General features: G+C 37.9%; 1 protein-coding gene across 1 annotated transcript; it reads right to left on the reverse strand.

Annotated features, from left to right (window-relative positions):
- Positions 1–2,584: 2,584 nt before the first annotated feature.
- On the reverse strand, positions 2,585–19,767 carry LOC121322155 (uncharacterized protein C21orf58-like). The gene is made up of 9 exons (XM_041261715.1): positions 19,443–19,767; positions 15,106–15,166; positions 11,381–11,454; positions 6,908–7,078; positions 6,194–6,308; positions 5,552–5,694; positions 4,941–5,182; positions 4,342–4,388; positions 2,585–3,692 (listed from the first exon to the last, which is right to left on the reverse strand). Exons 1-8 carry the CDS (start codon positions 19,497–19,499, stop codon positions 4,343–4,345), a joined length of 909 nt encoding a protein of 302 aa, XP_041117649.1. The 5' UTR covers positions 19,500–19,767; the 3' UTR covers positions 2,585–3,692; position 4,342.
- Positions 19,768–25,211: the final 5,444 nt, after the last annotated feature.

The raw sequence follows: 25,211 nt of genomic DNA on the forward strand, positions 1-25,211 counted from the left end.
AAAGCATTTCAACATACATGTTACATAAAATATAATGTCTATAATAAGTCGAAATAACGAGATACAAAGTCAAAATAACGAAATATTAAGTCGAAATAATGAGACAACCTTATAATGGGAATTGAACAGTTTCGTTTTTTTTTTTTTTTGGTGCCCCGGTGGCTTAAATGGGCTTCCATAGCAGCGTCGTAGTGCCAATTAAAATAAATACATTAATAAAAAGTTTCTCCTCTGTGGGACTTTTTAAATCTTCTACGTAGGGTTTTTTTAAGTGCTATGTAGGAGATTTTGTTTTATTTTTTAATTGGCACTAGGACGTTTCCGTACGAGAGACATGGAATGGCTTCTTTAAGAAGGCTAAAAATATTGTTTTTGTTGTTAATGTTAAGACTATAAATATGCTTCAATATTTGACGTAGTTGTGATATTGCATGAACATATCCGTATTTCTGCTGTTGGGATTTTTATTGTGACTCAATAAAGACATTTTTAGCTGGAAATATTGACTGCGGTTGTTTTATTTTTTTTTTTTTTTTGGGGGGGGGGGGGGGGGGGGGGGGGGGAGGCAGTTGGGGAGCGCAGCTGTTTGATTGTAATAAAAATGCATCCCGTAGCCCATTACATTTAATGTTAATATAGCAACACCAGTTAACCATCGTTCTGTTTCAGGTCTTTTTTGTATTTTAAACCCAAATATCTTATTGTACTTTTTTTTTACAATATACATGCTAAAATGTATTTCGTCCTGCAAAGCTAAATATTTATTTTTAATGTATGAAATTTAGTCTGGGCTGGGGCAATTGTTCATAGGCTGATTTAAAAAAAAAAAAATAGTCGGGGGAACGATTTTCTCGTGACATCGACACGCTTGCTGTTCTATCACCCACCCCAGCAGTGTTCCGGTACGTCTAGATTTAGGACTACACCACAGCATTACTACGTGTAGTTGTTGGTGTGTCTATGTGGTATCATTGTTTGGCGGCTTTAAAATAGCGACTTTCTGAGTCCGATCTGGCGACTTTCAGATCTTTGAACACTGCTGGAGCCTCTGATCTACAGTGACACTGTTAGTGCGCCAGCCTCCCAGACTAAAGTGTGCGAGAAACACTTCTGATGGCATTTCGTGTTAAAAGCAGTCATCCATGTAAAATCTACCCTACATGGGATGACAATTAAGATGTGGCAGGATGACAGTCTCATTTTTGACCTTTAAGGTCATTTCCAAGGTCATAAATAAGGTTGGGTCAAATAAGTTGAAGATTTTTTGAAGATATGGGACCCATTTTTTCATGTCTGAGTAAAAACTAACTTTATCTAGGCTTGGGATAAAGTGATTTGCAGCAAGGGATGACATTCTCACATTTGACCTTTAAGGCAATTTCCAAGGTCACAAAGGTCACGTAGAGTCAAATAAGCATGACTAGTGTTTTGAAGATACGGGATACTTGTTTGATATATCTCAATAAAAACGTTATTTAGGCTTGAGGCCAAGTGATTTACAGTAAAACTTTTATAATTTCAAATACATCTTGACTAAAGCAAGGAAAAGCTCATAACCATGGATGCAATAGCTGTCATCAAGTGTAAAATTCAAATGCAAACTGACTATACAAGCTGTTTCTTCTGCTAAGAAGATGCAGCAACATCTAGTGAACTGCGAACAGCCACGACAGAGGGGGAAAAATATGACTGATTGCTGGAGCACAGAGAAGGAAACTAGGTGATACAAACAATCTAGAGGTTCTAGATAGATTAGACATGGTGTCAGAGAAAGGTTTTCATGTATAGTAAAATGGCACAAGGCATGCTATAGTACTTTCACCTCGGAGTGCCAGATATCCAGACTTAGGAAGCGGCTTGAATCACTTGCCAGCTCTGTTAGTGATCCTCACCATGGGACTTCATCAGTAATTGAACCTGTCCAAAGACGTAGTGGCATGTGGCAAAAAGTGGGATGGAAGTTCACCTTTCAGCATGACAACGACCCAAAGCACACAGCCAAAGCTACACTGGAGTGGCTAAGGAACAAAAAGGTAAATGTCCTTGAGTGGCCTAGTCAGAGCCCTGACCTAAATCCAATCAAAAATTTGTGGCATGACTTGAAGATTGCTGTCCATCTACACTAAGGAACTTGACAGAGCTTGAACAGTTTTGTAAAGAAGAATGGTCAAATATTGTCAAATCTAGATGTGAAAAGTTGGTAGAGTTGGTAGAGATCTATCCCAATAGCTGTAAATGCTGCCAAAGGTGAAAACACCAAGTAAGAACTCAGGAGGTGGAGACTGATCCAATTATGATCTTTCAGTTTTGTATTTTTTTAATCTATAATTTTTTTTTCTCAATAAAAACATTTTTCCCCTTAACAGTGTGGAGTATGGCGGTATATACTTTCTATAGGCACTGTATATTTGTTTTTGTTGTGGGTGCTGCTGCCCTGTTTCACCATACATTTTAGTTTCTTGTAATTATTGTAGCGTAGCAGCTTTTGAGTGAAGGAGGAGACTGGAAACAGGTCTTTGAAAACAATGTAGCTGTTTTATTTGAGTACACAGTAAGCACATTAACAGTGTGCACAGTACGCACAGTAAGATCATTAACAAAAATGAAAGTCATTTACAAACATAAAACATTGTACAAATCAACAGTTAACCATGACTGGGTTATATTCACAAAGCATTGACATGCATTGGCACACGTTGCAGCTCTGTATGTTGTACTGTATTGAGGTATTTAAAAAGATAAAGCAGATACAGTGTGCTTAAATTTCATCTTTCTGTTCTTTCTTACACTATTCTTGTTTTGTTTTCTTTAAGGTAGTTTGCAACAATTTTTTTTTTAAGTTATTTAATTTAAAACTATTGTAAATTAATTGGGGGTCCCATGCTTCTTTAACACAAAAGAGCATTTCATTGAATGTGCAATGTCCATTAATGCCTGTGTGGGGAAATGCCCCAATCTGTTTATTCATGGATTATTGAACAAGCCCATTCTATGACAAACACACACACAAAACTCATACAGATGTCAGCAGAAAAATTTAAAAAGGTGTATAAATGTACCCATGCTAACTTTTGTGATTTTATGTATGTTGGAGGTTGTGGGAAAAGATGTAACAAATGCAGCAAACCACCTAAATAAATACAAATATACATTTAACACCTACTCAGTTACAGAAATGGAAGAATAATTTATAGAACAAGTTTATCTAAGGTTAGTACCAGGTTCTTTTATTTGGGCCAGAGGCGAACACACAATACAAATGCCAGGGATGCAAAATACTCTCATGCTTATTTAAAACCATTTTTTTTCAGTTCTCATATATTGTACATTTCCAGGCAGCAGTTTACTTTAAAACTAGATCACGGTTCTCTAAAACTAGTGCTGTTTGTGTTGTCCTTAGCTACAGTTCTTTTTCAGTCAAATACTTCAATTCCTCACTTTGTTTCAAGTGTTCCATCATTTTCAGGCTTCAAAACGGTTACATAGTTTCAGTAACAGCAACTCGTTTACAGTATAAAGCTCTGTAAAGCAGCTGTGTTGTACATCTTTAGACCAATGAGTAAGACAGGGGAGTCTTCAGTGGATAGTGTGCTGAATATTGAGGTTGTCTTTAGTGGGTTGCACAGGAAAATGTCTGACTCCATTTGATGTGTCTTCTGTTTCAAGCTGTGATTTAGATTTACCTGTGCAATCTGTCAAACAAATCAAACAGTTTTATTAAACAGATATGCAATAATGTTAATATGACCTGTTGAGGTTGTAAATAATGCATGACAAGCATCGCAATCATGAAAAAGTAGTTCACTGTGACCTATATACACAACATCCCCGTATTTGGTTTTATTAAACCTGTTTCCAAGATATAGTCAGCCTGGTATCAGCACTGTATGAGGAACATGCTATAACAAACGTTGATGAAGTTTAACACATTTGGGCAAACGGTAACGAACATAGAGGTATCCCTCAATAACCCAACTTAGAGGACAGATCTCATGCAAAAGTGGGTCATCATACTGCACTTGTGAGCGTCTTGCTTATTAAAATACTTTGCCCTTATCTGTCCCCCCTTGGTGTTAACATTGATACATTTCAGGGAACAGATTGATTGTTAAAATGATTTGCATACATTTACATAATTGGATGCGTAATTTATTAAGATATACCAAGATATTTAGTACGCAAGTGGAGTCGACCTGCTAGTTTGAGTGGAGTAAACGTGTGGGTGGAGCAGTGGGGGTGTGGAAGAACCACAAACCAGCACCAGTGTTGATATTTTGATATTTGGATGTTTTTATAGGTCAGGGTATATCTAGTCATGTAAATTAAAATCCAGCTTCTCACCTCACAAACCCGGAGGAACTCTGGAGTGCCATCCATCCATTTCAGTCCTTGAAAAAGAACACATTACTGAAATATACTGCTATTGATATACTATAGGGCTGAGCCTAAACCAAAACTTTTATTCGGATTTGTACCAAATATTGTCTGAATATTGGGCAATAAAGTGACTACAATGATGGTAATCAAAGGGGTTGTGTGGAACTGAGAGTGTGGCTGAGGTGAGGAAGGGGGTGAAGATGAATGCAATGGAAGTGAGTGATAGGAGGTAAGAAAAGGGTCATTGTTAGCCATTAAATAGTTGTATGTTCTGTTTTAATTTTTTTAACCAGATTTTTGTTTTCTCTGATCCCCCAAAAAAAGAATGAACTGGTATACACTGCTAATCCATTGCAGTACCATGGTGCACTTTTGTTCTGGTGAATCCTAAGGAAAATATACTAATGAAACCCTAAGCAAAGATGATCATGGACCATGTATTTCTGCACATCATTAAGTCTGGTTGCTAGACGGTTTGCTATCAGCATTGCTCAATAGCATCCAGTTCCACCTGTACTATTTGTCAAGCCACACATTGCCATGGCTGTTTTGTAGCTACTTACGCATGCAGTCCAGGAAGTGTTGTGGGGCCGGTCATGTGATGTACTGCAGGCTGGTAGCCACTTGCCTGTCCCATAGGATTCTGTGACATCATCGGTGGCCACATAGGGTAGCCAATGGGTGGAAGCTGTGTGGGAGGGGGCGGGCCCTGGAGCCCGGGTGGGCTGTAGTGATGATGGTGATGTACCGAGGATCCCCGGGGCTTATCGGACTTCACTATGATGGGGCCTCCAAAGTGATGGTCCTAAAAAAACATATGCTGTCATCAAAACCTAACAAAATAGTACTACATTTAGTAATACTAAATAATAACAAGAGCTATTTTTCAATGCCATTGAAAAAGATTTCTACTCGAAACCATTGTCATTACATTTATTACGTTTCTTTTAGCATTTATACTTTATATTAACATAGTTTTACGATTCAAAAGGTTACGTTGCATAACAAAGAGAGCCAGGGTGTGAGGCAGGGAGAACAGGGGAGCAAACTTGTTGAGCAGTAATGTTTCAGAAGAGTAGAACCAGAAGCACCAAGGCTCCACAGAAGATATATCACAGAAGCAGAATATCCAGCCAGAAGCCGTTGTGGATGGAAAAGCCCTGTTGAAGCCTACCTGGCTGTGTTGAGCAGGAGGAGGAGGGGGGTTCCCAGTACCAGGTGGGGAGAGGGCCATTGGAGGAATGGCTTTCAGCATCATGTTGTGCATAATGATTTGGTGCATCTGGGCATTTTGCATCAGCATCAACTCCACCATGTCTGGATAGGGAAAGATATATTAAACTCAGTGAAAATAATCAAGTAGCTGTGCCTTTTTACACTGGAAACACATGCCAAAGATGTCGACTGGAACAACCTTGAACATATATTGTCTACATAAAAAGGAGCATATATTTCTTGAACACCTTTCCTGTAATATGTTTTACATTGGAATCACACTTATCCAAATTTCTTGGGGAGTGTGAGAGAAAATGTTTGTATTTCAGGTTAATGGGTGAGGGAATCTTGAGATTATTTTGTTTGCAAAGAGGACCCACTAGCAGTATGTAACCATAAATTACTTTAAAATGATATGTTTGAAAAGCATTTTAAAATGTTAAAATATATAATGTATGTGTCCTAAATAAACATATCATGGAATGGCTCGCCACATCATTACTCACATTGTGGATCCTAAAGCGATTCTGTGGAATCTATAAAAATGGCAGCACAGAAAAAGGAATCTGTGGGAGAAAACTTGCCCATGAGCAAGACCTACCTTCTTTGATGCTGCCAGATTTGATTGGAGGATAGGGCTGTGGAGGCGGGATCTGTGTTATCAGTGGCTGTTGCTGCGGTAACTGCTGGATGATTGTCGCTGGCTGCTGTGGCATCTGTGGTGGAGAGAGAGAGAGAGATCTTAAGATCTCATTACTGGACCTAGGGACTCATGCTCTCTGAAGACAGCTGACAACCATCCTTCATTTGGGACAATACATTCTCAATCATAATATTACAGTTTCAGGGCAGGCAGACATAATATTATGAATGATTCAGTGAATTTCCCCATTCCCAAACTGACCATTTTGTCAAATGTAACAATAGTTACAAATCCAGGAACATATTTTGGGCAAATTGTGCAGTGGGGACTTTAAAAGGGGTTGCAAAACAAAAATAATTTAGTATCTTGAAATTCTGTACAAAAAAGGACAATTAGACTAAAGAAAACCAGCCATATGAAGATGTATTCACAAAACAGACCAAGGGTCAGCCTTGTAAAGATGTCATGAAAAACAAGACCCATCATTTGAATGGTGCTGATACAACTGGGATAGCTGTTGCAATACCATTGCTTTCCCATAATTCTTGGCCCTGTATAGGTAGTTACAGCAGTTTCCTCCACCCTTTATTCTGACTTGGCTCGAGTGACCGCTGTGACACTCAAACAGCGAGCAGCTCAGATGTTGCAAAGAGGCAGGGCGGGTCCCCTCACCATTTCCTGGATGATTCGGGGAGGCTGGGGCTGTGGTGGGGGCAGGGGTGGTTGTGGAGGCTGGTAGATATGTATTGGCTGGTGTGCAGGGGCTGAATCCAGCCTGTGGTACTTCTTCCGAGTCCCTCCCCAAGATTGAGGCCGGCTCATCTCCTCCAGCATGTGCTGCTCCTGAGTCACAACAAACAGGGAGAAGAGTTTCAGCTCTGTGCTCTGTCACATACTGTGAGTGTGGGCGGAGTCAGGTTTTAGGGATGTGTGGAACCGACTGTGCACTATCAGCATGAAAGCAGCAGGCATGTACAGCATGTTGTGTTTGAGCCCTAAAATATAGGCATACCCATCCAGTATATAAAAGGTGTTCTGTTTTTTTTTTTAACTTAGTCGTCTGCAAATTTTTTATTTAGTATGCCCAATTATTATCTGTATCCTTGGCTCACCGCTCACAACCCCACCCCCACGCTGACTCGGGAAATGGCAGCTGGAACCAAACAAAACGTGCTCCTGCTAATCCGGCATTTTTTGCACTGCGGATCCACAGTGAGGCCACCAGACCTATAGTGCTGGAGGACAACACAGATCTGGCGGCTCCACTGCAGCTCCTATCTGCCACTAATGCGCGGTGATCTGTGGATTCCCCTGCCGACCTAAGCCCTCCCTACCCGGGTGGCGCTTGGCCAATCGTGCTCCACTCCCTAGCAGCCCCCAGTCATGGTTGGCTGTGACATAGCCTGTATTCAAACTTGCGATCTCCAGGTTATAGGGCATATCCTGCACTCCTCGCAGAATGCCTTTACTGGATGTGTCACTCGGGAGCCCATAAAAGGTGCTCTCTAATGCAAACTTTGTAAAGGAATGTTGATGTGAAAAAAGAAACAAGGACCAGGGGTCAGAAATGGAGATTAGACAAAGGGGCATTCAGAACAGAAAATAGGAGGCACTTTTTTTACACAGAGAATTGTGAGGGTCTGGAATAAACTCCCCAGTAATGTTGTTGAAGCTGACACCCTGGGATCCTTCAAGAAGCTGCTTGATGAGATTCTGGTATCAATAAGCTACTAACAACCAAACGAGCAAGATGGGCCGAATGGCTTCCTCTCATTTGTAAACTTTATGTTCTAATGTATATGAAAAACTAACTCATAAACCCATTTTGAATTGTAGTTTTTAAAAAAAATTGAAAAGTTTAATAATATCTTTATATAGCGCATTTCATAGTGGACCACCATCACAAAGTGCTTTACAGAGGTAGGCTGTGAACTGTGCATTATATGCAGAGTCGCTTACAATAGGACATTGATTTAACATTTCACAAGGAGTGGCTTGCTCAAGGTCACACAGTGATTTGAAGCAGTGACCCTCTGGTTATAAGCCCTGGACTTTAACCACTGGACCACACTACCTCCAATGGCGTATTTGCTCCGTATTTGAAATCAATGAAAGCCTGTTCAAAGTTCTTTTAATGATATTCCATAAACATTGAAGTAAAAATAAAACAAAACAACAAGTAGTCTTCATGCATTAGGGAAAATTACATTTTATTGTGTGGTTTGTCCATTAGCCATTATCCATAAGAAAATATCAGAAATTCAGGTGTTTTTAAAAACATTTTAAACACCTTCTTCTGATTACAAACCCATAAAATAACAGTAGTTATTTAGAAGACAGTTTTTTTTTTTTTTTTTTTTTTTTTTAAAGAGAGGTGTTTAGATTTAGATGTTTTTGTTTGACACATTATTTTATTTGACACCATTTCAAACGCAAACCCATGAAAATGCCAGTTTAAGAATTGTTTAAGATTTGCGGCACTTCAGAATGTGTGACAAGGATACACAGTCAAAACTATCAGTGGAAAACACACACACACACACACACATATATATATATATATATATATATATATATATATATATATATATATATATATATATATACACACACACATATATATATATATATATACACATATACATACATATATATATATATATATATATATATATATATATATATATATATATATATATATATATATATATATATATATATATATATATATATATATATATATATATATATATACATACATATATACACATATACATATATATACATATATAGATATATATATATATATATATATATATATATATATATGACATGGTTTATGTTGATCATATCAACCCCCTACATTTCCAATAAGTCTTCTGACACAACTGGCCTTTAATCAAATTAATCAGTCTTGTCAGTTTATTTTTAAAAACCACTGCTGGAGACTGTCATTAAAATGTGCATATGCATTTGTTTTTTGTATTGCATTACATCAGATAAACCAGTCCCAGGTCTCCATAGTCCCAGGAAGAAAAGCGTCACTTACGTAAAGATCTTGATAAAATAAACCAGACATCTAATTCAACAGAACACGAGAGTCACTAGCTATTCCAGTTTTTAAATGTTCCTCGCTGTCTTCTCAGGTATCTTTCTTCTGCTAAAACCCCAGGCCTTGCTGGCAATATTTTCAGAAAAAGCTCCACTCACTCAGATGGGGTGTGTTTTGGGTTGCTAAGTGCTGGTTTCAAATAGGAAATACCTTTCTTATGATCATTCTAGCAATCACGGGCCACCTAAGTTAAAGATAACCTCAATGTTCTGAATGCCCCTTTGTCTAATCTCCATTTGTGACCCCTGGTCCTTGTTTCTATTTTCAGGTTCAAAAAGTCCTTTGGGTCGACACTGTCAATACCTTTTAGAATTTTGAATGCTTGAATTAGGTCGCCACGTAGTCGTCTTTGTTCAAGACTGAACAGATTCAATTCTTTTAGCCTGTCTGCATATGACATGCCTTTTAAGCCCGGAATAATTCTGGTCGCTCTTCTTTGCACTCTTTCTAGAGCAGCAATATCCTTTTTGGAGCGAGGTGACCAGAACTGAACACAATATTCTAGATGAGTTTTAAAGTTATTTAAAACTGGATAGGAACAGGTCAACATGTGGGGCATTTTGCCCATATCCTCCTTTGTAAAAACTTGTGAAAAGTAATCATTTAATATATTTGCTATATTTTTTCTCTTCATCTATGATTTTGCCATTTGTATCTCTTAGACATTTTACCTCCTCTTTGAATGTTCTCTTGCTGTTGTAATATTGGAAACACTTTTTGGAATTGGTTTTAGCCCCCTTAGCAATGCTCATTTCTCTGTTGGCCTTTCTAACTAACTTTTTGACTTGTGTTTGCAGTTCCAAGTACTGTTTCTGTGTACTTTGTTCTCTGTCCCTTTTAAACGCTCTGTAAAGTGTCTCTTTTCTCTGAATATTTTTTAATTCATCTATTAAACCATTTTGACAATTTTGTTTTAGATTTGTTTACTTTAGGGATGTAATTGTTTTGCGTCTCTACTACTACTACATTTTTTAAAAAACAGCCATTCCTTTTCTGTGGATGTTTTCTCTATTTTACTTTTATCTACTTCTGTTAGTCTCGGTTTCATTCCTTCCTAAAATTATAACCTTAGCTTTAACATTACTTTTGGGGGTTTAAAAAGCACTTACAATGAGACCATGTTGTGATCCGAGTTTGCCAATGGTTCTCTGACCTATATTTTAGTTATTCTTTCTTTGTTATTTGAAAACACTAAATCAAGGCATGCCTCCCCTCTAGTCAGTGCCTTGACAAATTGTATTAGGCAGCAGTCATTTGTCATTTCCACCATTTCAATTTCATCTGTGGTGCTCCCCACCAGGTTTTCCCATTTTATATGGGGTAAGTTAAAATCCACAATTAATATGGTTTCTTCTTTGCTGCATGCATTTCTAATGTCATTGTATAACAGATTATTTTTCTCTATAGCATGCACCTATTATTATGCCCTTTTGTCCATTATTCTGACCCATATTGAATCTGCGTTATTTTTTCTTCCAGATTTAACATCTGGGCCTCAAGACTATTTTTGATGTATAGCGCTACCACTATACCTCCTTTGACCTGCCCGTCTTTCCTATACAGCATATACCCCCTAATAAGAAATTCAAGAATAAGGAAAGGCCCCTTGGCCCACCTATGCTCAACATGTTCACATTGGGATTAAATACAAGCTTTTTTCCATCAATTCTTAGCCATCAATCATAAAGAAAACAGGGTCTTAAACATAAAGTGAAGGAGAGATAACTATATACTGTATGGGTAAGTGTATAATGCTATAATCAAGCCTTTAAAACATGTACATACCTCATTGGCATTACAACTTTTGAGTACTTGCAATTCAAGTCTGGTTTAGAGAGTATTCTTTAAAATGAAGTTCCAGTAAAATCTGCAAGAAAGGCAGCCGGTAAAGAAGCAGTACCTGTGTACAGTGCTGATGTATCACCACACTGTTACCCATGCGAGACCACCTTTGTGTAAGACCCCTCTTGAGTAGTCATTATACGCTGTTTAAACTGTGTGCAATATTCAGCACAGTGTCACTGGACTCTTACCCTCAGTTTCTGGAGCAGATCCTTCTTTCTTCTCAGAGCATTGTGCAATGCATCCTGCTGCCCATCATAGCTCCCTAAGAGAAGAGGCAGTGATATCAGATTTCATCATGACAGAAGGGTTACTTAACACTGTATGTCTTCGCTGTAGCAATTAACACATTAACTGTAATTATTAATATCTACATTTTGTACCATTATAGTGACAAATGTAATTGCAACATGTTTGGCAGCATGTTATAAATAATTATTTTCACGTAGGTTTCAAAGTGGTTATGAAGGATTATGAATGTAGCGAGACATAACTTTTGTGAATGCTACATTGTGTCCAATTCAAACAAAGGATGACCACGTTCTTCTTAGCAAATATATTTTATCAATTTTTACTTTGCACAGCAGTTTTGCATTTTTCACATTTGTTTGGTTTATGCATTTACCTAGGGTTACCACATGACTCCATATACAATAGGACAGTTTGTGACAGTTCTGGCTTTTCAACTCAAACCCCAATGCATTCTGGTAAGTGTAGTCCTGCTGTGAAAGATACCTGAGACAGGTAAAAAGTACCAGAATCCATTGTGGTGTGAGTTGAAAAGCCTCCCAAACTGTCCTATTGAACATGAAGTCATATGGTAGCCCTAATTTACCACAGTTTACCAGGGTTTGCCATGTTTTATTTTTAATGCTTTACCATACCTCTCTGGGCTTTAAAAAGTTCACATTGGCTTTACCATGCTTTCACTAAGTTTTAGTACATGGTTCCATGCAATTACTATTGGAAACTTTTAAAAGGGCCATTCCTCATTGTGACAAAGTGGGTAAATGTGTGCAGGTGAAGGTAATACAGCATTGCAGAACAAACAGGTGCAAGGGTGTTTATTAACTGCAATTATCCAGAGCCTGACAGCAAACAACGGTAAATAATAATGTTGTAAAGTGATACAGCAGCATGTATCATTTTATTTATAATCCCCGGATTTGACCCATAACCAAAAGTGCCGTTCTTTTACACCAACACGTAACACAAAACATATAGACAAGCACTACAGTGAGTGAATTAGTGCTCGTGGTGCAAAGACAGTTCTCCGTGAAACAAAGGGTAGTGCTGGTGTCCGGGTTTGATGCTGGCCTTCGACTACAGCTCCGGATCGTGTTAGTAGTCTAAATAAACAAACTTGACAAACACAAACACACACACTCACGTTCTCATATCACAGGGTTCTCCTTCTAGGTTGTTTCTAACCATTTACAAAGGAAAAGATCACTTTACTACAACCCCCTATTTATAACCTCCCTCATGAACCCTTGGTTAACGAGCACATCCGCTCCTCCAATCAGCGGATGCCACGCCGTTTCCCGTCCGGGTCATTGAGTTCAGGTACTGTAGCTCCACCCCTTTCCTGGATGGCCGACTTCCCCCTAACCCTGGGAATAAACTGTCATGCCATTTAGCCCAGGGTACTCTGTTCCCTTTACACAGCACCCTTGCAGGTCGGGAGGGAGCTCTACCAGCAAGAATCATTCGAGGTAAACCCAGTAAAGATACCTGTTAAACTGAAGTATGACACTAGCACAGCTTATCTCTGCTGTGTACTGTTATTTTATAACAGGCTAAACTGTGTTTTTTATGCTTTTCAAATCAGTTGTATACATGAAACTGTTCAATGGAACTGTAAAAAAGTAATGAATGACTTAAGGTACTAAAGTCTGTCACCCAATTTACAAATATACAGTTTCTCAAGCGCATGAGCACGGGGCCTCATAGCTCAGTTGTATTCACGTAATTTGCTTCAACAGGAAATACATGTTTTAGCTTCCACCCTCTTTCGTGCCTTACTGCCATTTGATGTTAGCGAGTTACACAAGTGTTTATACTGTTATTTTCACCTATGATCTCCACTGTATCTCAGGGAATCAAAACAAATCTAAACAAAGAAAGAGGATTTTTTTTGTTACAAATGATGTTGTGGCAGGCTGGTGAGTGGATAGAGGCCCAGAGACAGACTGCAGTTAAAACAAATATACTTATTATAAATAAACACAAAATAAAGATGCACAAGGGCAAAATAAAGGGATTCAAACACAAATAAAAGCAATACAAAAACAAAACTTGCAAAATTAAGGTTTCCAGGCTGGGCAATGCCTTCACTGGATTCACAAATACAAAACCCCACAAACCCCAACCTGCTTCCTTACAAAACCCCACAAACCCCAACCTGCTTCCTTTCAAAACCCCACAAACCCCAACCTGCTTCCTTACAAAACCCCACAAACCCCAACCTGCTTCCTTACAAAACCCCACAAACACCAACCTGCTTCCTTACAAAACCCCACAAACCCCAACCTGCTTCCTTACAAAACCCCACAAACCCCAACCTGCTTCCTTACAAAACCCCACAAACCCCAACCTGCTTCCTTACAAAACCCCACAAACACCAACCTGCTTCCTTACAAAACCCCACAAACCCCAACCTGCTTCCTTACAAAACCCCACAAACACCAACCTGCTTCCTTACAAAACCCCACAAACACCAACCTGCTTCCTTACAAAACCCCACAAACACCAACCTGCTTCCTCAGCTCCCTCCTCCCAAATGAGAAGCAGAGGCCTCCTTTTATGTCAGGTGGCTGGGCGCTGATTGATCGTTAATTAACCTAATCAACCCCAGCCACCTGAACATAATAAACCCAGGCAGGTAGGGGAAATTCACCCCATCCCTGCCAATTTAAAAAGGGCAGAGCTTTGCTCTGCCACAGATGTGTTTGTTATTCAGTCCCTTTTGATATCACTTCAAAGGGCTCAGCAAAAATGCTGGTGATATGTAGATATCAATACCCTGGCAAAATAATTATTAAAATACAGAAGTGTTGGTACAATATATATATATATATATATATATATATATATATATATATATATATATATGCCTGTTTTGCAATGGAACTTGAAATATAACACTAGGTATTGACTACAATTACAATAGTGTTGATTAATACTATTTGAAATCAGTAGAGTTTACTATACCAATGCTTGTCTGCTCCAGTTAAAACATACGGAAGCTGTAAATATGCATATTTGCCAGGTTATTGTATTGAACATTTCAATACTCTACAGCAACTTATCTATGTGCAAACTTTCTAAAGGGTGCTTTTCCTTCCCAAAGTGTTATTAAGTGGGGTGAACATCAGTTGCATGAATGTGATTGGCATATACTGGAGTATGTACCAGATCATAACCACAATGTAATTATCAAGAGCTTGTCCCTGTTCATTCTCATTATAGACCACAGTAGAAGTACATAATACTTGGCAGCTCTATTAAATTCAATGTCTCTCTCTCTCTACCTACTTTTCGCTGGCATTGCTGCTCAGTCCTCCACCACCCTGCACTTAATAAACATGTGGTACCCTCATTCATTTAGCTGGATTTTCTAAAGTGTGGATGTATACTTTTTGTTTGGCCAGTCTGTGTCCTTATAAAAATGTACCATAGTAAAAGAATAGTTAAGTGTAATAAAGCATTGTGAAAGCATGGTAAAGCATAGGGCTGCACAGCTAACCATAGTAATATATGATAAATGCATAGTATAACCAGGGGAAAAGCATTGGAAAATAGCAAAATTACCATACATATTTACTGAGGTCAACTTTTACAAGGGTGCATATTGTAAAGTACTATTAATCTGTACTGAGATAGGTACAATATTTGATGCAAAAAAGTTCCTTACTGGCCGTGGAGACTGCTGTTTCTGATCGCTCATCCATGTTATCTCGCTCGTTCTCCAGTCTCTGTGGAATAAGAGAGTTGAATTAAACTGGAAAAAAGAGCAGTTTGAATATTGTACCGTAGCATTTTAGTAATGTAATCATTTCATCCTGCAGTTTGTTGTACATTTAGATATAAATCCCCTTTAATAGTTTTTTGTTTAATCTTGGCAATTATATTTTTCCACCAAATTGTTTCTAGGAATTGTTAATCTTGTACAGCACCCCTCGACATGTGACTGGTGTCCAGAGACCAATATAAAGCTGCTGTATATGTTTCAAGAAGGGTTTATTTACTCTACTGTGGCAGAGCAAAGCTCTGCCCTTTTTAAATTGGCAGGGATGGGGTTAATTTCCCCTACCTGCCTGGGTTTTATGTTCAGGTGGCTGGGGTTGATTAGTTTAACGATCACTCAGCGCCCAGCCACCTGACATAAAAGGAGACCTCTACTTCTCATTTGGGAGGAGGGAGCTGAGGAAGGAGGTTGGAGGTTGGAGGTTGGAGGTTGGAGGTTGGAGTTTTGTTGGTTGTGATTTTTCAATTTAAATCCAGTGAAGGCACTGCCCAGCCTAGAAACCTTTATTTTGTACATTTTGCTTTTTGTCTTTCTTTTTGTGTTTCAATTCCTTTGTTTTGGCCCTTGTGCCTTCTTATTTTTGTATCTATTTATAATAAAAGTATATATTTTTTTGAACTGCAGTCTGTCTCTGGGCCTCTATCCACTCACCAGCCTGCCACATTTACATATTTATAGTATCTATCAGACCAAACAACACATCATGAATCGTCTACTGTAGTGCAGTGCTTAGGCTACTTATCAAATTACTGAATGCAGTGGTGAATACGGTATGGTAGGAACATATAAAATACTGTATGTGATATTTTGTAATAACTGTAAGTCATCCTGGATAAGGGTGTTAACTAAGAAATAGTTATTAATCATAATAATAACCAGAACTGCCAGGCAGTTTTACGGCTCCCAAGCCCCAGTATCAGTACCCATCTAAGCATGTTTAGTTCTCAATGTGCCAAGTTTAAAATCAGCAACTTCAACAGGTCCACAGAAAAAAAAAATTAGAAAGTTTTTTTTTTTTTTTTTCCAAAAATGCATCAGGTGGCCATCTTATTTAACGCACAAATGCCATTGTTGAAAATGTAGGTTTTACTGACACAGGCATGATGGTTTTCAAGTTTGGAGTTAATCAAGTGAACCATTTTTAAACTGAAGCATTGTTAAATATAAGAACACGTAGGAGTGGCAGCCATATTGTTTCACGAAACATACACCTTTTTAACATATTTGTATTCCGCTGTCACCAGAACGATGCCTACCAAGTTTGAAGTCTGTTGGTCAGATGGTTTTCAAATAAAAGCAGTCTGCTGTTAAGAACGCGTTTCGGTGAAATTTGCGGCAGCCATTTTACTATTGAATTGTATCACAGCAGCTTCTGCTTTGCAAGCATGTTTGGATGGTGATAATATTTGCCAAGTGTTAGATCAGTCACTTCAATGGTGCCAAAGAAGAACATCTGGGGAGGTTTGAAGAAGAAATGCGTCACACGGCCATTTCAGTTTAACACCAGTTTCTTAAAAGTCAGTTGTATTGTTACAGTATCAAGGATGATGCTTGTGAAGTTTTGAGTTAATCAAGTAAATCGTTTGTCAACTGAGGCAGTTTTGAATTTCAAATGTAAATGTATAACTGCCGGCCATCTTGTTTTATAAAACATCACCATTTTCACATATTTGTATCCCACTGTTACTAGATCAATAACTACCAAGTTTGGAGTTTGTTGGTCAAACGGTTTTCAAACAGCAGTAGATTGTTGTTTGGGACGCGTTTCGATAAGATTTGTGGCAGCCATTTTGACATTAAAATTTATCACAGCAACTTCTGCTTCGCAATCTTGATACGGGTTTGGATGCTGATGATATATGCCAAGTGTCAGATCAATCGCTTCACCGGTTCCCAAGAAGATGATTTCGAAAATTTTCTAAAAAAAAAATGCGTCACAGCTCCAATTGCAAGGACGCAGCAGCACAATTTTTTCAGCATCTGATGGCCAATGTATCCAGCCTGTTGCCTGCCAAGTCAGAACCTGATCAGTCACACAGCTTCGAAGCAGCAGTTTAAAGTTTTGGGAAGAATTAATTAATCAATTAATTAATTAATTAACAATAACAATAACACAACTGATTACTGTACCATGTTCTAAGGTCTAATTTGGCAAACTTTCATCATTACAATAATTATTTTCCCAATCATTGTTTTCTTTAATTATTTGTTCAGTGAAATAGTGCCACCTGGTGGTAAAAACCGCCAGACACAGAGTGAATGTTATTTCGCTGTTTGTAAGTACAGTAACACACAATCCAGATAAAGAAGACTTTCCATGGTATAGTATAGAGGTGGGCGGAGATGAGAGGTCACAATGTCACATGATTTCTCAGAACATGAAGCAAGAAAAACACAGCAAAACAAAAGACTTCAGGAAAAAAAAAGTTCAGCATACAACAAACTAGAGTTAAATGCTTTTGTTGAATTTTGTCATCTGAATGGCTATGTCGACAGTGTTAAAACACAAGCCAAGTGCTGCCATGGCAACATGACTCAGGCCTCAGGTTTCTCTGACTGCCTTGCCAATATTTACCATGAAAACAAAGCTGATTGATATGAGGATGCTGAATGTGGAAATGTTGTAATTGTTGGGATCATACTTTGTATCCAACACAGTACAAAAGAGAGAAGAACAAACACATTGGGCCCAAAGCATTACCCCACTGTTAAGAGCAGCTCTGAATTCACAGAAGTGATGGGGCTAGGTGGCTAACTCACTAGACTATTCTACCTTTCATATGAAATGTTTTGTTGAATTATGTCATTTCTAACTTGGTGTGAGGTGCCTAGAGGTCAGTCAAGTTCACCTGGGTGAGACTGTGCGTCTTGCATCTCAATCCAGCTGAAAGGAAAGGAAAGAGAAGTTTGATTTCTATAGCATTCTATATTCTAGCATTTTCACTTGACAGCTTCTCACTGAGCACACGGAGCATCATCTCCTAATTTTTTGACCTGGATGTCAGTAGCGATTTTTTGGAATGTGAAAAAAAATTATATTTATCTAAGACACTGTACGCCTTCCTTCCAACTACTGGCTGGGGTCTTTGGAAGATCTTAATTTATACTAAAAGAAACTTGGTTAAGAAGAACACCTGTATTGATTACTGACTTTGTTAGAGACAGTTTGAATGCCACAGCTAACTACCTATGGCTTTGGAAGATTCCTGTTGCTAGAGGAAACTACTTGGTGCCACCAGACTGCTTGCTGAGGGAAACCCAAGTTGTTACAACTGAACAGAAACTAAGCAAGGGTGGGCCTGGACACTATTTGGATGGGTGACTTCCAAGGAAAACTAGATTGTGGAAGAAGCAGTGTTGATGGCACAGAAGGGAGGCACTCTTGCATCTTTGCCAGACCTCAACCCATGATATAGCATGTTGTAATTCCATTATGAATTATGTCATCATCATCATCAGTCTCTATGGTGAACAAGAGGTCCAAGAATGATAACTCTATGTCTAGGAAGATCATTATGCAGTCTTGATATGGAATTGAGCGCTAGCTATCAGCCAACTGTCAAGTCTTTTTAAAGATCTGCTGTCTTCCCATTGTGACTGAAATTGACTTTAGAGTGCCAGAGATGCCAGTTGCACAAACATGAATCAGACATGTGAAGGATCATGGTGTGCATATAGTAGTTTTTCACACCTTGCTGTATTACGGTTAAAGTATAGCAAAGCATGGCACAAGTTTGCCTGTGAAAGCTTGATAAGAATACAAAAAGACATGATACATATAGATGATGACATAAGTAGAACTGCCATGCAAATACACATACTGATACTGATTCATGTTGTTTAGGTTGTTTGTCGTTGTGGTTCCAATGTGTATTATTGACTTATGGTTTAGCTATAATAGATGTCAGGAAACACTGGTTGACCGATGGTGTTTCTTCAAATGGATAGAAAGCACATATATTCTTCTGCTTTTTGATTTCATTGTGTTTCTGTTGTGGTGGATGTGCTGACCTGACCCCCTCTCCCATCTCCCCCTGGTCTGAAAGGGTTATGTTTATTGCTTAGTATACCAGCACACTGTACATATACCAAAGTGGCCACAAATCTGTATTTTTACACATACATTTGCTACAGAATTGACATATCCTAAATGTGTTTTCTCATTCATACGTGTGGTTAAAATAAAAAAAATGTGCCAAATTATAATGATTAGAAATGCTTACCTTTTCTAAAAGCTTGAGTTTTAACCTCGTCATCTGGTCCACCATTGCATCAGCCATTATGAAGGGATGGCGAGACGCTGGCAAGGTGAAAATCGAATCTTTAATCAGATCTTCAAATACACTGGAGCTCTTCTCCTGCTTGGAATACCTTTTCTTTATAGTTCCCAGTAACAAAAAGCTGCAAGCCCCCTTTGCGTGCCCCAAAGCTGTTATCCCCTCAACATGCCCAGCAGTGTAAGGGCCACTTTGATATCTAAGCCTCTGTGTTGGTGATCTTGCCTGTGTTTTTTCTTGTGTTTCTCTCTGAGTGTCTCAAGCCCTTGTCATTCACCCGGTTGCTAGACACTGTATGTTTCTCCTAGACCATCCCAGCTCTCTGGTTGCTGGTTGCTACCCACAGGCCTGTAAACAACTCCATCTCCAGGTACATATAACCTGCATACACTGTCAACAAACACTCTGTGTGAACCGTGATGAATGATGGTACAGGCACAAATATGAAGCTAGAGCATGGGAGAATGTAATAACAAATTAGCATTAAAAATGTAATTACAAAGAGTTACGAAAAAACTTTTATAATTAACTTAACAGGGATGGATATGATTAATGCAGCCTTAAAACTGTTATTGTGAAATTAATAAGGGTATGGGACTCACAAATAATAACACAAAGTGGATTAATGAACTCTAGTTAAATAGCAGCAGGATTTTTCCAGATTTTGAAGGAAGTACTTGTTTTCTTCTTCTTCCTGGGGTACAAGTAATAAAACCCAATATAGAAGGCTCAATTGGGGTACTATTACCTGTCACACAGGAAATAAATTAAGAAATTAAGCATGAACTAAAGAGGTTTGGGAAGCAAAAACCCAACAATTTATTATTCTTATTATTATTATTATTATTATTAAGAAGAAGAAGAAGAAGAAGAAGAAGAAGAAGAAGAAGAAGAAGAAGAAGAAGAAGAAGATTTTTGTTTTGTTTTGTTTTGTTTTAACCAGATCTAACTAGATAGGAGCTCCTACATAAGCAGAGTGCTGATCATGGAGAAGGCAAAGTTATTGTACCAACAAATGTATTCAGAAAGGTGAGACACACTTCAATGCAAGTATGAGCAATTTTACTTGGAACATTTTAGTTTTAAACAAAGCAGGTTTTTTTTCAAGCCGAAGAAGGCTGAATGACTGAACAACTGCATGGAAGGCTGAATGACTGAGCAAGCTACACAAATGCATTTTGTTTAAAAACAAGCACATAGTTAACCCAGGGTTTTGCTGGACGTTTAAATATGTGTTTTTGTTAGTTATGATTTCAAAGGTAACTTCAAAGTAGCCTTTTTTCATTTCTAGTACTGCTTTAAATACTTTAGAACCATAACTATATGAGTATTGAATTACTGTGATGTATGCTTGTATTATTCTTCAGATTGATAATGTAAATAGCAGGTGTACACATTTATTAAAACCATTCCAAACTAATTTTCAGAGTTACAGGCATTTCAGACTTATGAACAGCCTTCATTCCAAAGGGGTTCATAACTCTGAGGTTAATTTGTATATTATACAAATAGGCAAGGCCAGAACTGTGGACAGCCTTATAATTGAGGAGCAGCGTTTTAAAATCCATTTCAAGAAAACTGAAAACAAAAAAACAAAAAACATCATTTGTACAACAGATCAAAGAATGATTGCAAACATTCTAAACACAGTACAGAAGTAAATGTAACCTCTAACCAGCTCTGAAGAGTTAATGGCATCTATGAAAAGAAAAGGACTCGGAGCTAACCTTATACTGCTGTATAATTATGCAAATAGGCAAATGTTTGGTATAATCTATTTATAGGTGTTTAATATATGGTTCCAGTGGGTATATAGAGCCTTTGGCCTTTCTCTGGAACACAGGTATATAGAACCTTTGACCTTTCTCTGGTATTTTGTTTGTGTTCTGTAATGAACCATTCAATATAATCTACCAACGAGCAGTGGGTTCCAAAAGGAACCATTAAAGTGATTGCTGCTAACAGAATAATTCCATACATTGTACCTGATTTGCATCTCATTTTGTCTCAAATGTGCAGTTTTGAAAGAAACACATGTTAAAGCAAACATCACTTCCAAATTTCCATCCGCATTGCCCTACCCCCCCCCCCCCCCCCCCCCTAAGGTAAGTGTAATGCAAGAGGCTAAACGATTATTGTAAAACTGATAAACAGCCAAATCATAAACATTTTGGTATATTTCTAACAGATTGTCATCTGTTCTTCATCTTCAAGTCTCTTTTAAAATAGAAATATAACATATATCATTGGAGAGGCCCAGGAACAGACAGCAATAAAATAGAATCTCTGAATTTAATATTATTGAATTTCTACCTTATAATGTAATAACTATACTTGTTGTGTTGAAAGAAATTTACAAAGACAATAAGATCATTTATTCACAAAAACAGTTTTTGAAAGTAAAATATTCCACTCTGAATATCACCACGAGTCTCTGCATTCACTTTTAATATGATATTAGATCAAACATTGCCAAATGAAAATAAAAACTCTAGGTGCTTCCCTGTGGCTTGGGAGTTGGAAGTTATTCACAAAATGTCCATACCGTCCCAGTTTAAGGACCTAAAAATCGGGTCACCTTAACATTAGATATATGTTCAATATAAAGTTATTTAACACAGTGAAATAATAAGAAACTTAAATACTGTACATCATTGTTGGGGATTTAAAAAATAAAACTAAACTAAACAAAAAATATTCTGACACATGGAGCATCATAAACATATACATTACAAAAAAAAGTATACTCTAATGGTATTACCCGAGTAAAACAAATACAATACTTGAAATAAACGGTCATGAAGAGGTAATGTAATGAAATGAACCACTCATCCTGCAGTTGATCAATAGAGGTGGAGAGACAGATTATTACAAAAATGCATTGGCTCAGTTAATTTATCCAGCTATACTTTAAGCACAACAGGGTTGGTTAAGATCTGCACTGTTGAGGCTTTTGTGCTGTACTTCCAAACTGCATAGTTTAACTGAAAAAATGGTCCAGACTCATATCACTCAAATAATCTCTACAGTTTATCCCTCCAAGTGTGGATGGCGATTGGCTATTTCAATGCCAGTCAACACTCCCAATAGGCGGAGAAAGTATTTCTGAAAAGGCAGGTGGAAAGACAGTAATCGCCTTTTAATTGGTAGGGAGTGGTAGCCAAGACTTGCAATTGGCTGGCAATAAAAACTAAATATCTATAAGGGCGGTGCTAACAATGGTAGGCGGCCATATTGAAATTGTTATTGACAGTTATGGGGAAGAGTTGAGTGTGTGTTGGAAAGGCACATAAGAGAAAAAAATTTAGAGTAAATAAAATAATAATATTTACATATTTTTTGTTTAGCAATGGATAAAGATGAGCGACAAAAGGAGCTGGAGGCCGGTAGAGCCAAGGTGTGTAAATGCATAAGTATTTAAACTTTGCAAGCTAAAAACAACTAACATTTCTTAAATCATGTTATTGGGATAAAACATAAACTGTATATTTTTTTGCATCGTTAAGAAAGAGGTCTTTTTTATGCGCATATAAAATGCATCCCTATACAGAACAATGAATGATATTGTTTGACTGAAAGTCCGTAGTTGCAGGTTCCAGTTTATGTGGTACTTGAGTCAAATCTGAAATGTGAAGTTGCTACTGAATACATGGAACAATAAACAAGCTATTTTAATGGACCACCTTTCTTTCATTGTTTATGACCAAATGAAATTGAGCATGCGGCATTCCTTCCCAACAATACATCTGTGTGTTGCTGACATGGTTGTCGTATTTTAGTAGGTTATTTTGCTTTATCATAGCGGGTTCTTGTGGTTTCGTTTCTCTTGCACTTAATTTAATGCATTACTTACACTGTGCTATACTTTCAAAAACGACAGGTGCCACTACTTTTCAGAATACCTCATTTCTGCAGTCAGATTTGAACAAAGCCCATGTTTCTGATGATCTTATCTTACATTGTCTGTATTGATGCGCTGCAGTATTGTTGTAGCACGCTGTACAGCTAGCACTTTTAATTGATAGCCTGTCACTTTGTTTAGTATTCCGAGTAGTAATTCATACTGTACCCAAGATGAGAAATGGTGAATTGCGAGGTTTAAAACGTATTTTTAGTATACAGTAAGGATAAATATTATGTAGCACTGTTTTTATTTGTATTAAGAAACCACTGTAAACAGGTTGGACACGCTTGCAATAATAATCAGCAAAGACTGCATCTGCAAGGTGTTTACATGGTTCTGGATTTATCTACAACCATTGTACACAATTAGAAACTCCTGTCAGTGTTTACTGTACATTGCTTTTGAGGCACTTGTACCTTATTAATACATCACTCATTTTCGCAGACCTGGCTATGGAAATGCCCTCTTATCAGCCCATTGTGTCAGATTTGCTGTCTTGCCCATCATGCCTAAACCTGCTCAAAACTAGAGAGCTTTTTCCCTGGTATGTGATTCAGTATCCCAGCAGCTGTTTAATAAATCTGTGTGGAACTGGACAGTACTTGTCTAGAACAGAATAACTCACTGTAGCAGGCAAGCAGCCATACAAAAAATGTACAGTATTGCTCTTGCATATGTTCTTCGTTAGAGTAGTGTCACAGGTTTTTATAGGAATGGGTTGTATTAACGGCAAAGAGAATATCACAGTATCACAGATTTAAATGTGTACGGACTGATCATGCTGCAACATGCTGTGATCCAAGAAACAATTCTGCAGTTTGAGGCATACAATACCAATACAAAAAGTTGTTTAGTTTCGACTGTTTTTTTTTTGGTACTGTAGCAAATGTTTTTCTGAACAAGGGTATTCTCAGGGCCTGAAAGAATCAAATACATTTTTGGATTTGGGGGGGGGGGGTTGTATTTAAGACTTTTGGTGTTTTGAAATCTACCTGTGTCAGATGTTGGCTTTAATCTGATCTTGGCTACTCTGTACTATTTACCAAGTAAACTGACACACTTCTGTCTCTGGGGTAAGACCCTCTTTTTGCCACAGGTGGCTGGTAAATATAGTAACATTGTAACAGCTGATGCAAATGGAGAGGCGGGGCTACAGGGAGAATGTCTGCATTGACTTTTGCTGAAGCAGCCAGCAAGTCATTCATGTTATATCTGTAATTGACCTCTCATTTGCAGAAGAATATATCAGCAGCATGCTATAAAACTGATATGTTAGAAAGTTTATTTTATCAGAATAGTGTGGTGTAATTAGAGCATACCTGCAAGAATACTAGCTTGATATCTGCTCTGTTCATTGGTCTCTCAAACCTTGAATCAGCTCAATGTCTTAAAACTACTTCCTAAATTGTGGGAGATCATTAATCCATACTTGACTGCCATTACATGGTAGACCCTGTAGGTGGTGCATGAATGCCATTACAGTAGTCTCCAGCTAACAGAACACACCTCGGGAAGCAAGAGAAGTGTTGTAGCTGAAGTGTTCTCTAGTTAGTCACCAGATGAATGAATAAATAAAAAAATACGTATGTATTACTTGTCATGATGCACATGCATCAACATATGAAGTTAACTGAATAAGTAAAAGCGAAAGATTAGACAAGTGTATGCTAATAAACTATAATAATAAAGTAACAGACAAACTAACGTTAACTAACTGTCAAACTAAAGGAACACAGCACCGCTTTACACATTAAAAAATGCAGCAGCAATATGCAAGGGGGGGCGGGGACAGACAAGAACATGTGCTTCCT

This window comes from Polyodon spathula, chromosome 10 (genome assembly GCF_017654505.1).
Source record: "Polyodon spathula isolate WHYD16114869_AA chromosome 10, ASM1765450v1, whole genome shotgun sequence".
Classification (NCBI taxonomy): Eukaryota; Metazoa; Chordata; class Actinopteri; order Acipenseriformes; family Polyodontidae; genus Polyodon; species Polyodon spathula.

Excerpts from the sequence above, each read along its gene's own strand:
- LOC121322155 (XM_041261715.1), bottom strand. The coding sequence starts at position 19,499 with ATGGCTGATGCAATGGTGGACCAGATGACGAGGTTAAAACTCAAGCTT. Across the intron at positions 15,167-19,442 it reads AACTCAAGCTTTTAGAAAAG|AGACTGGAGAACGAGCGAGA; the intron begins GTAAGCATTTCT and ends CTTATTCCACAG. Across the intron at positions 6,309-6,907 it reads CCCGAATCATCCAGGAAATG|ATGCCACAGCAGCCAGCGAC; the intron begins GTGAGGGGACCC and ends TCTCCACCACAG.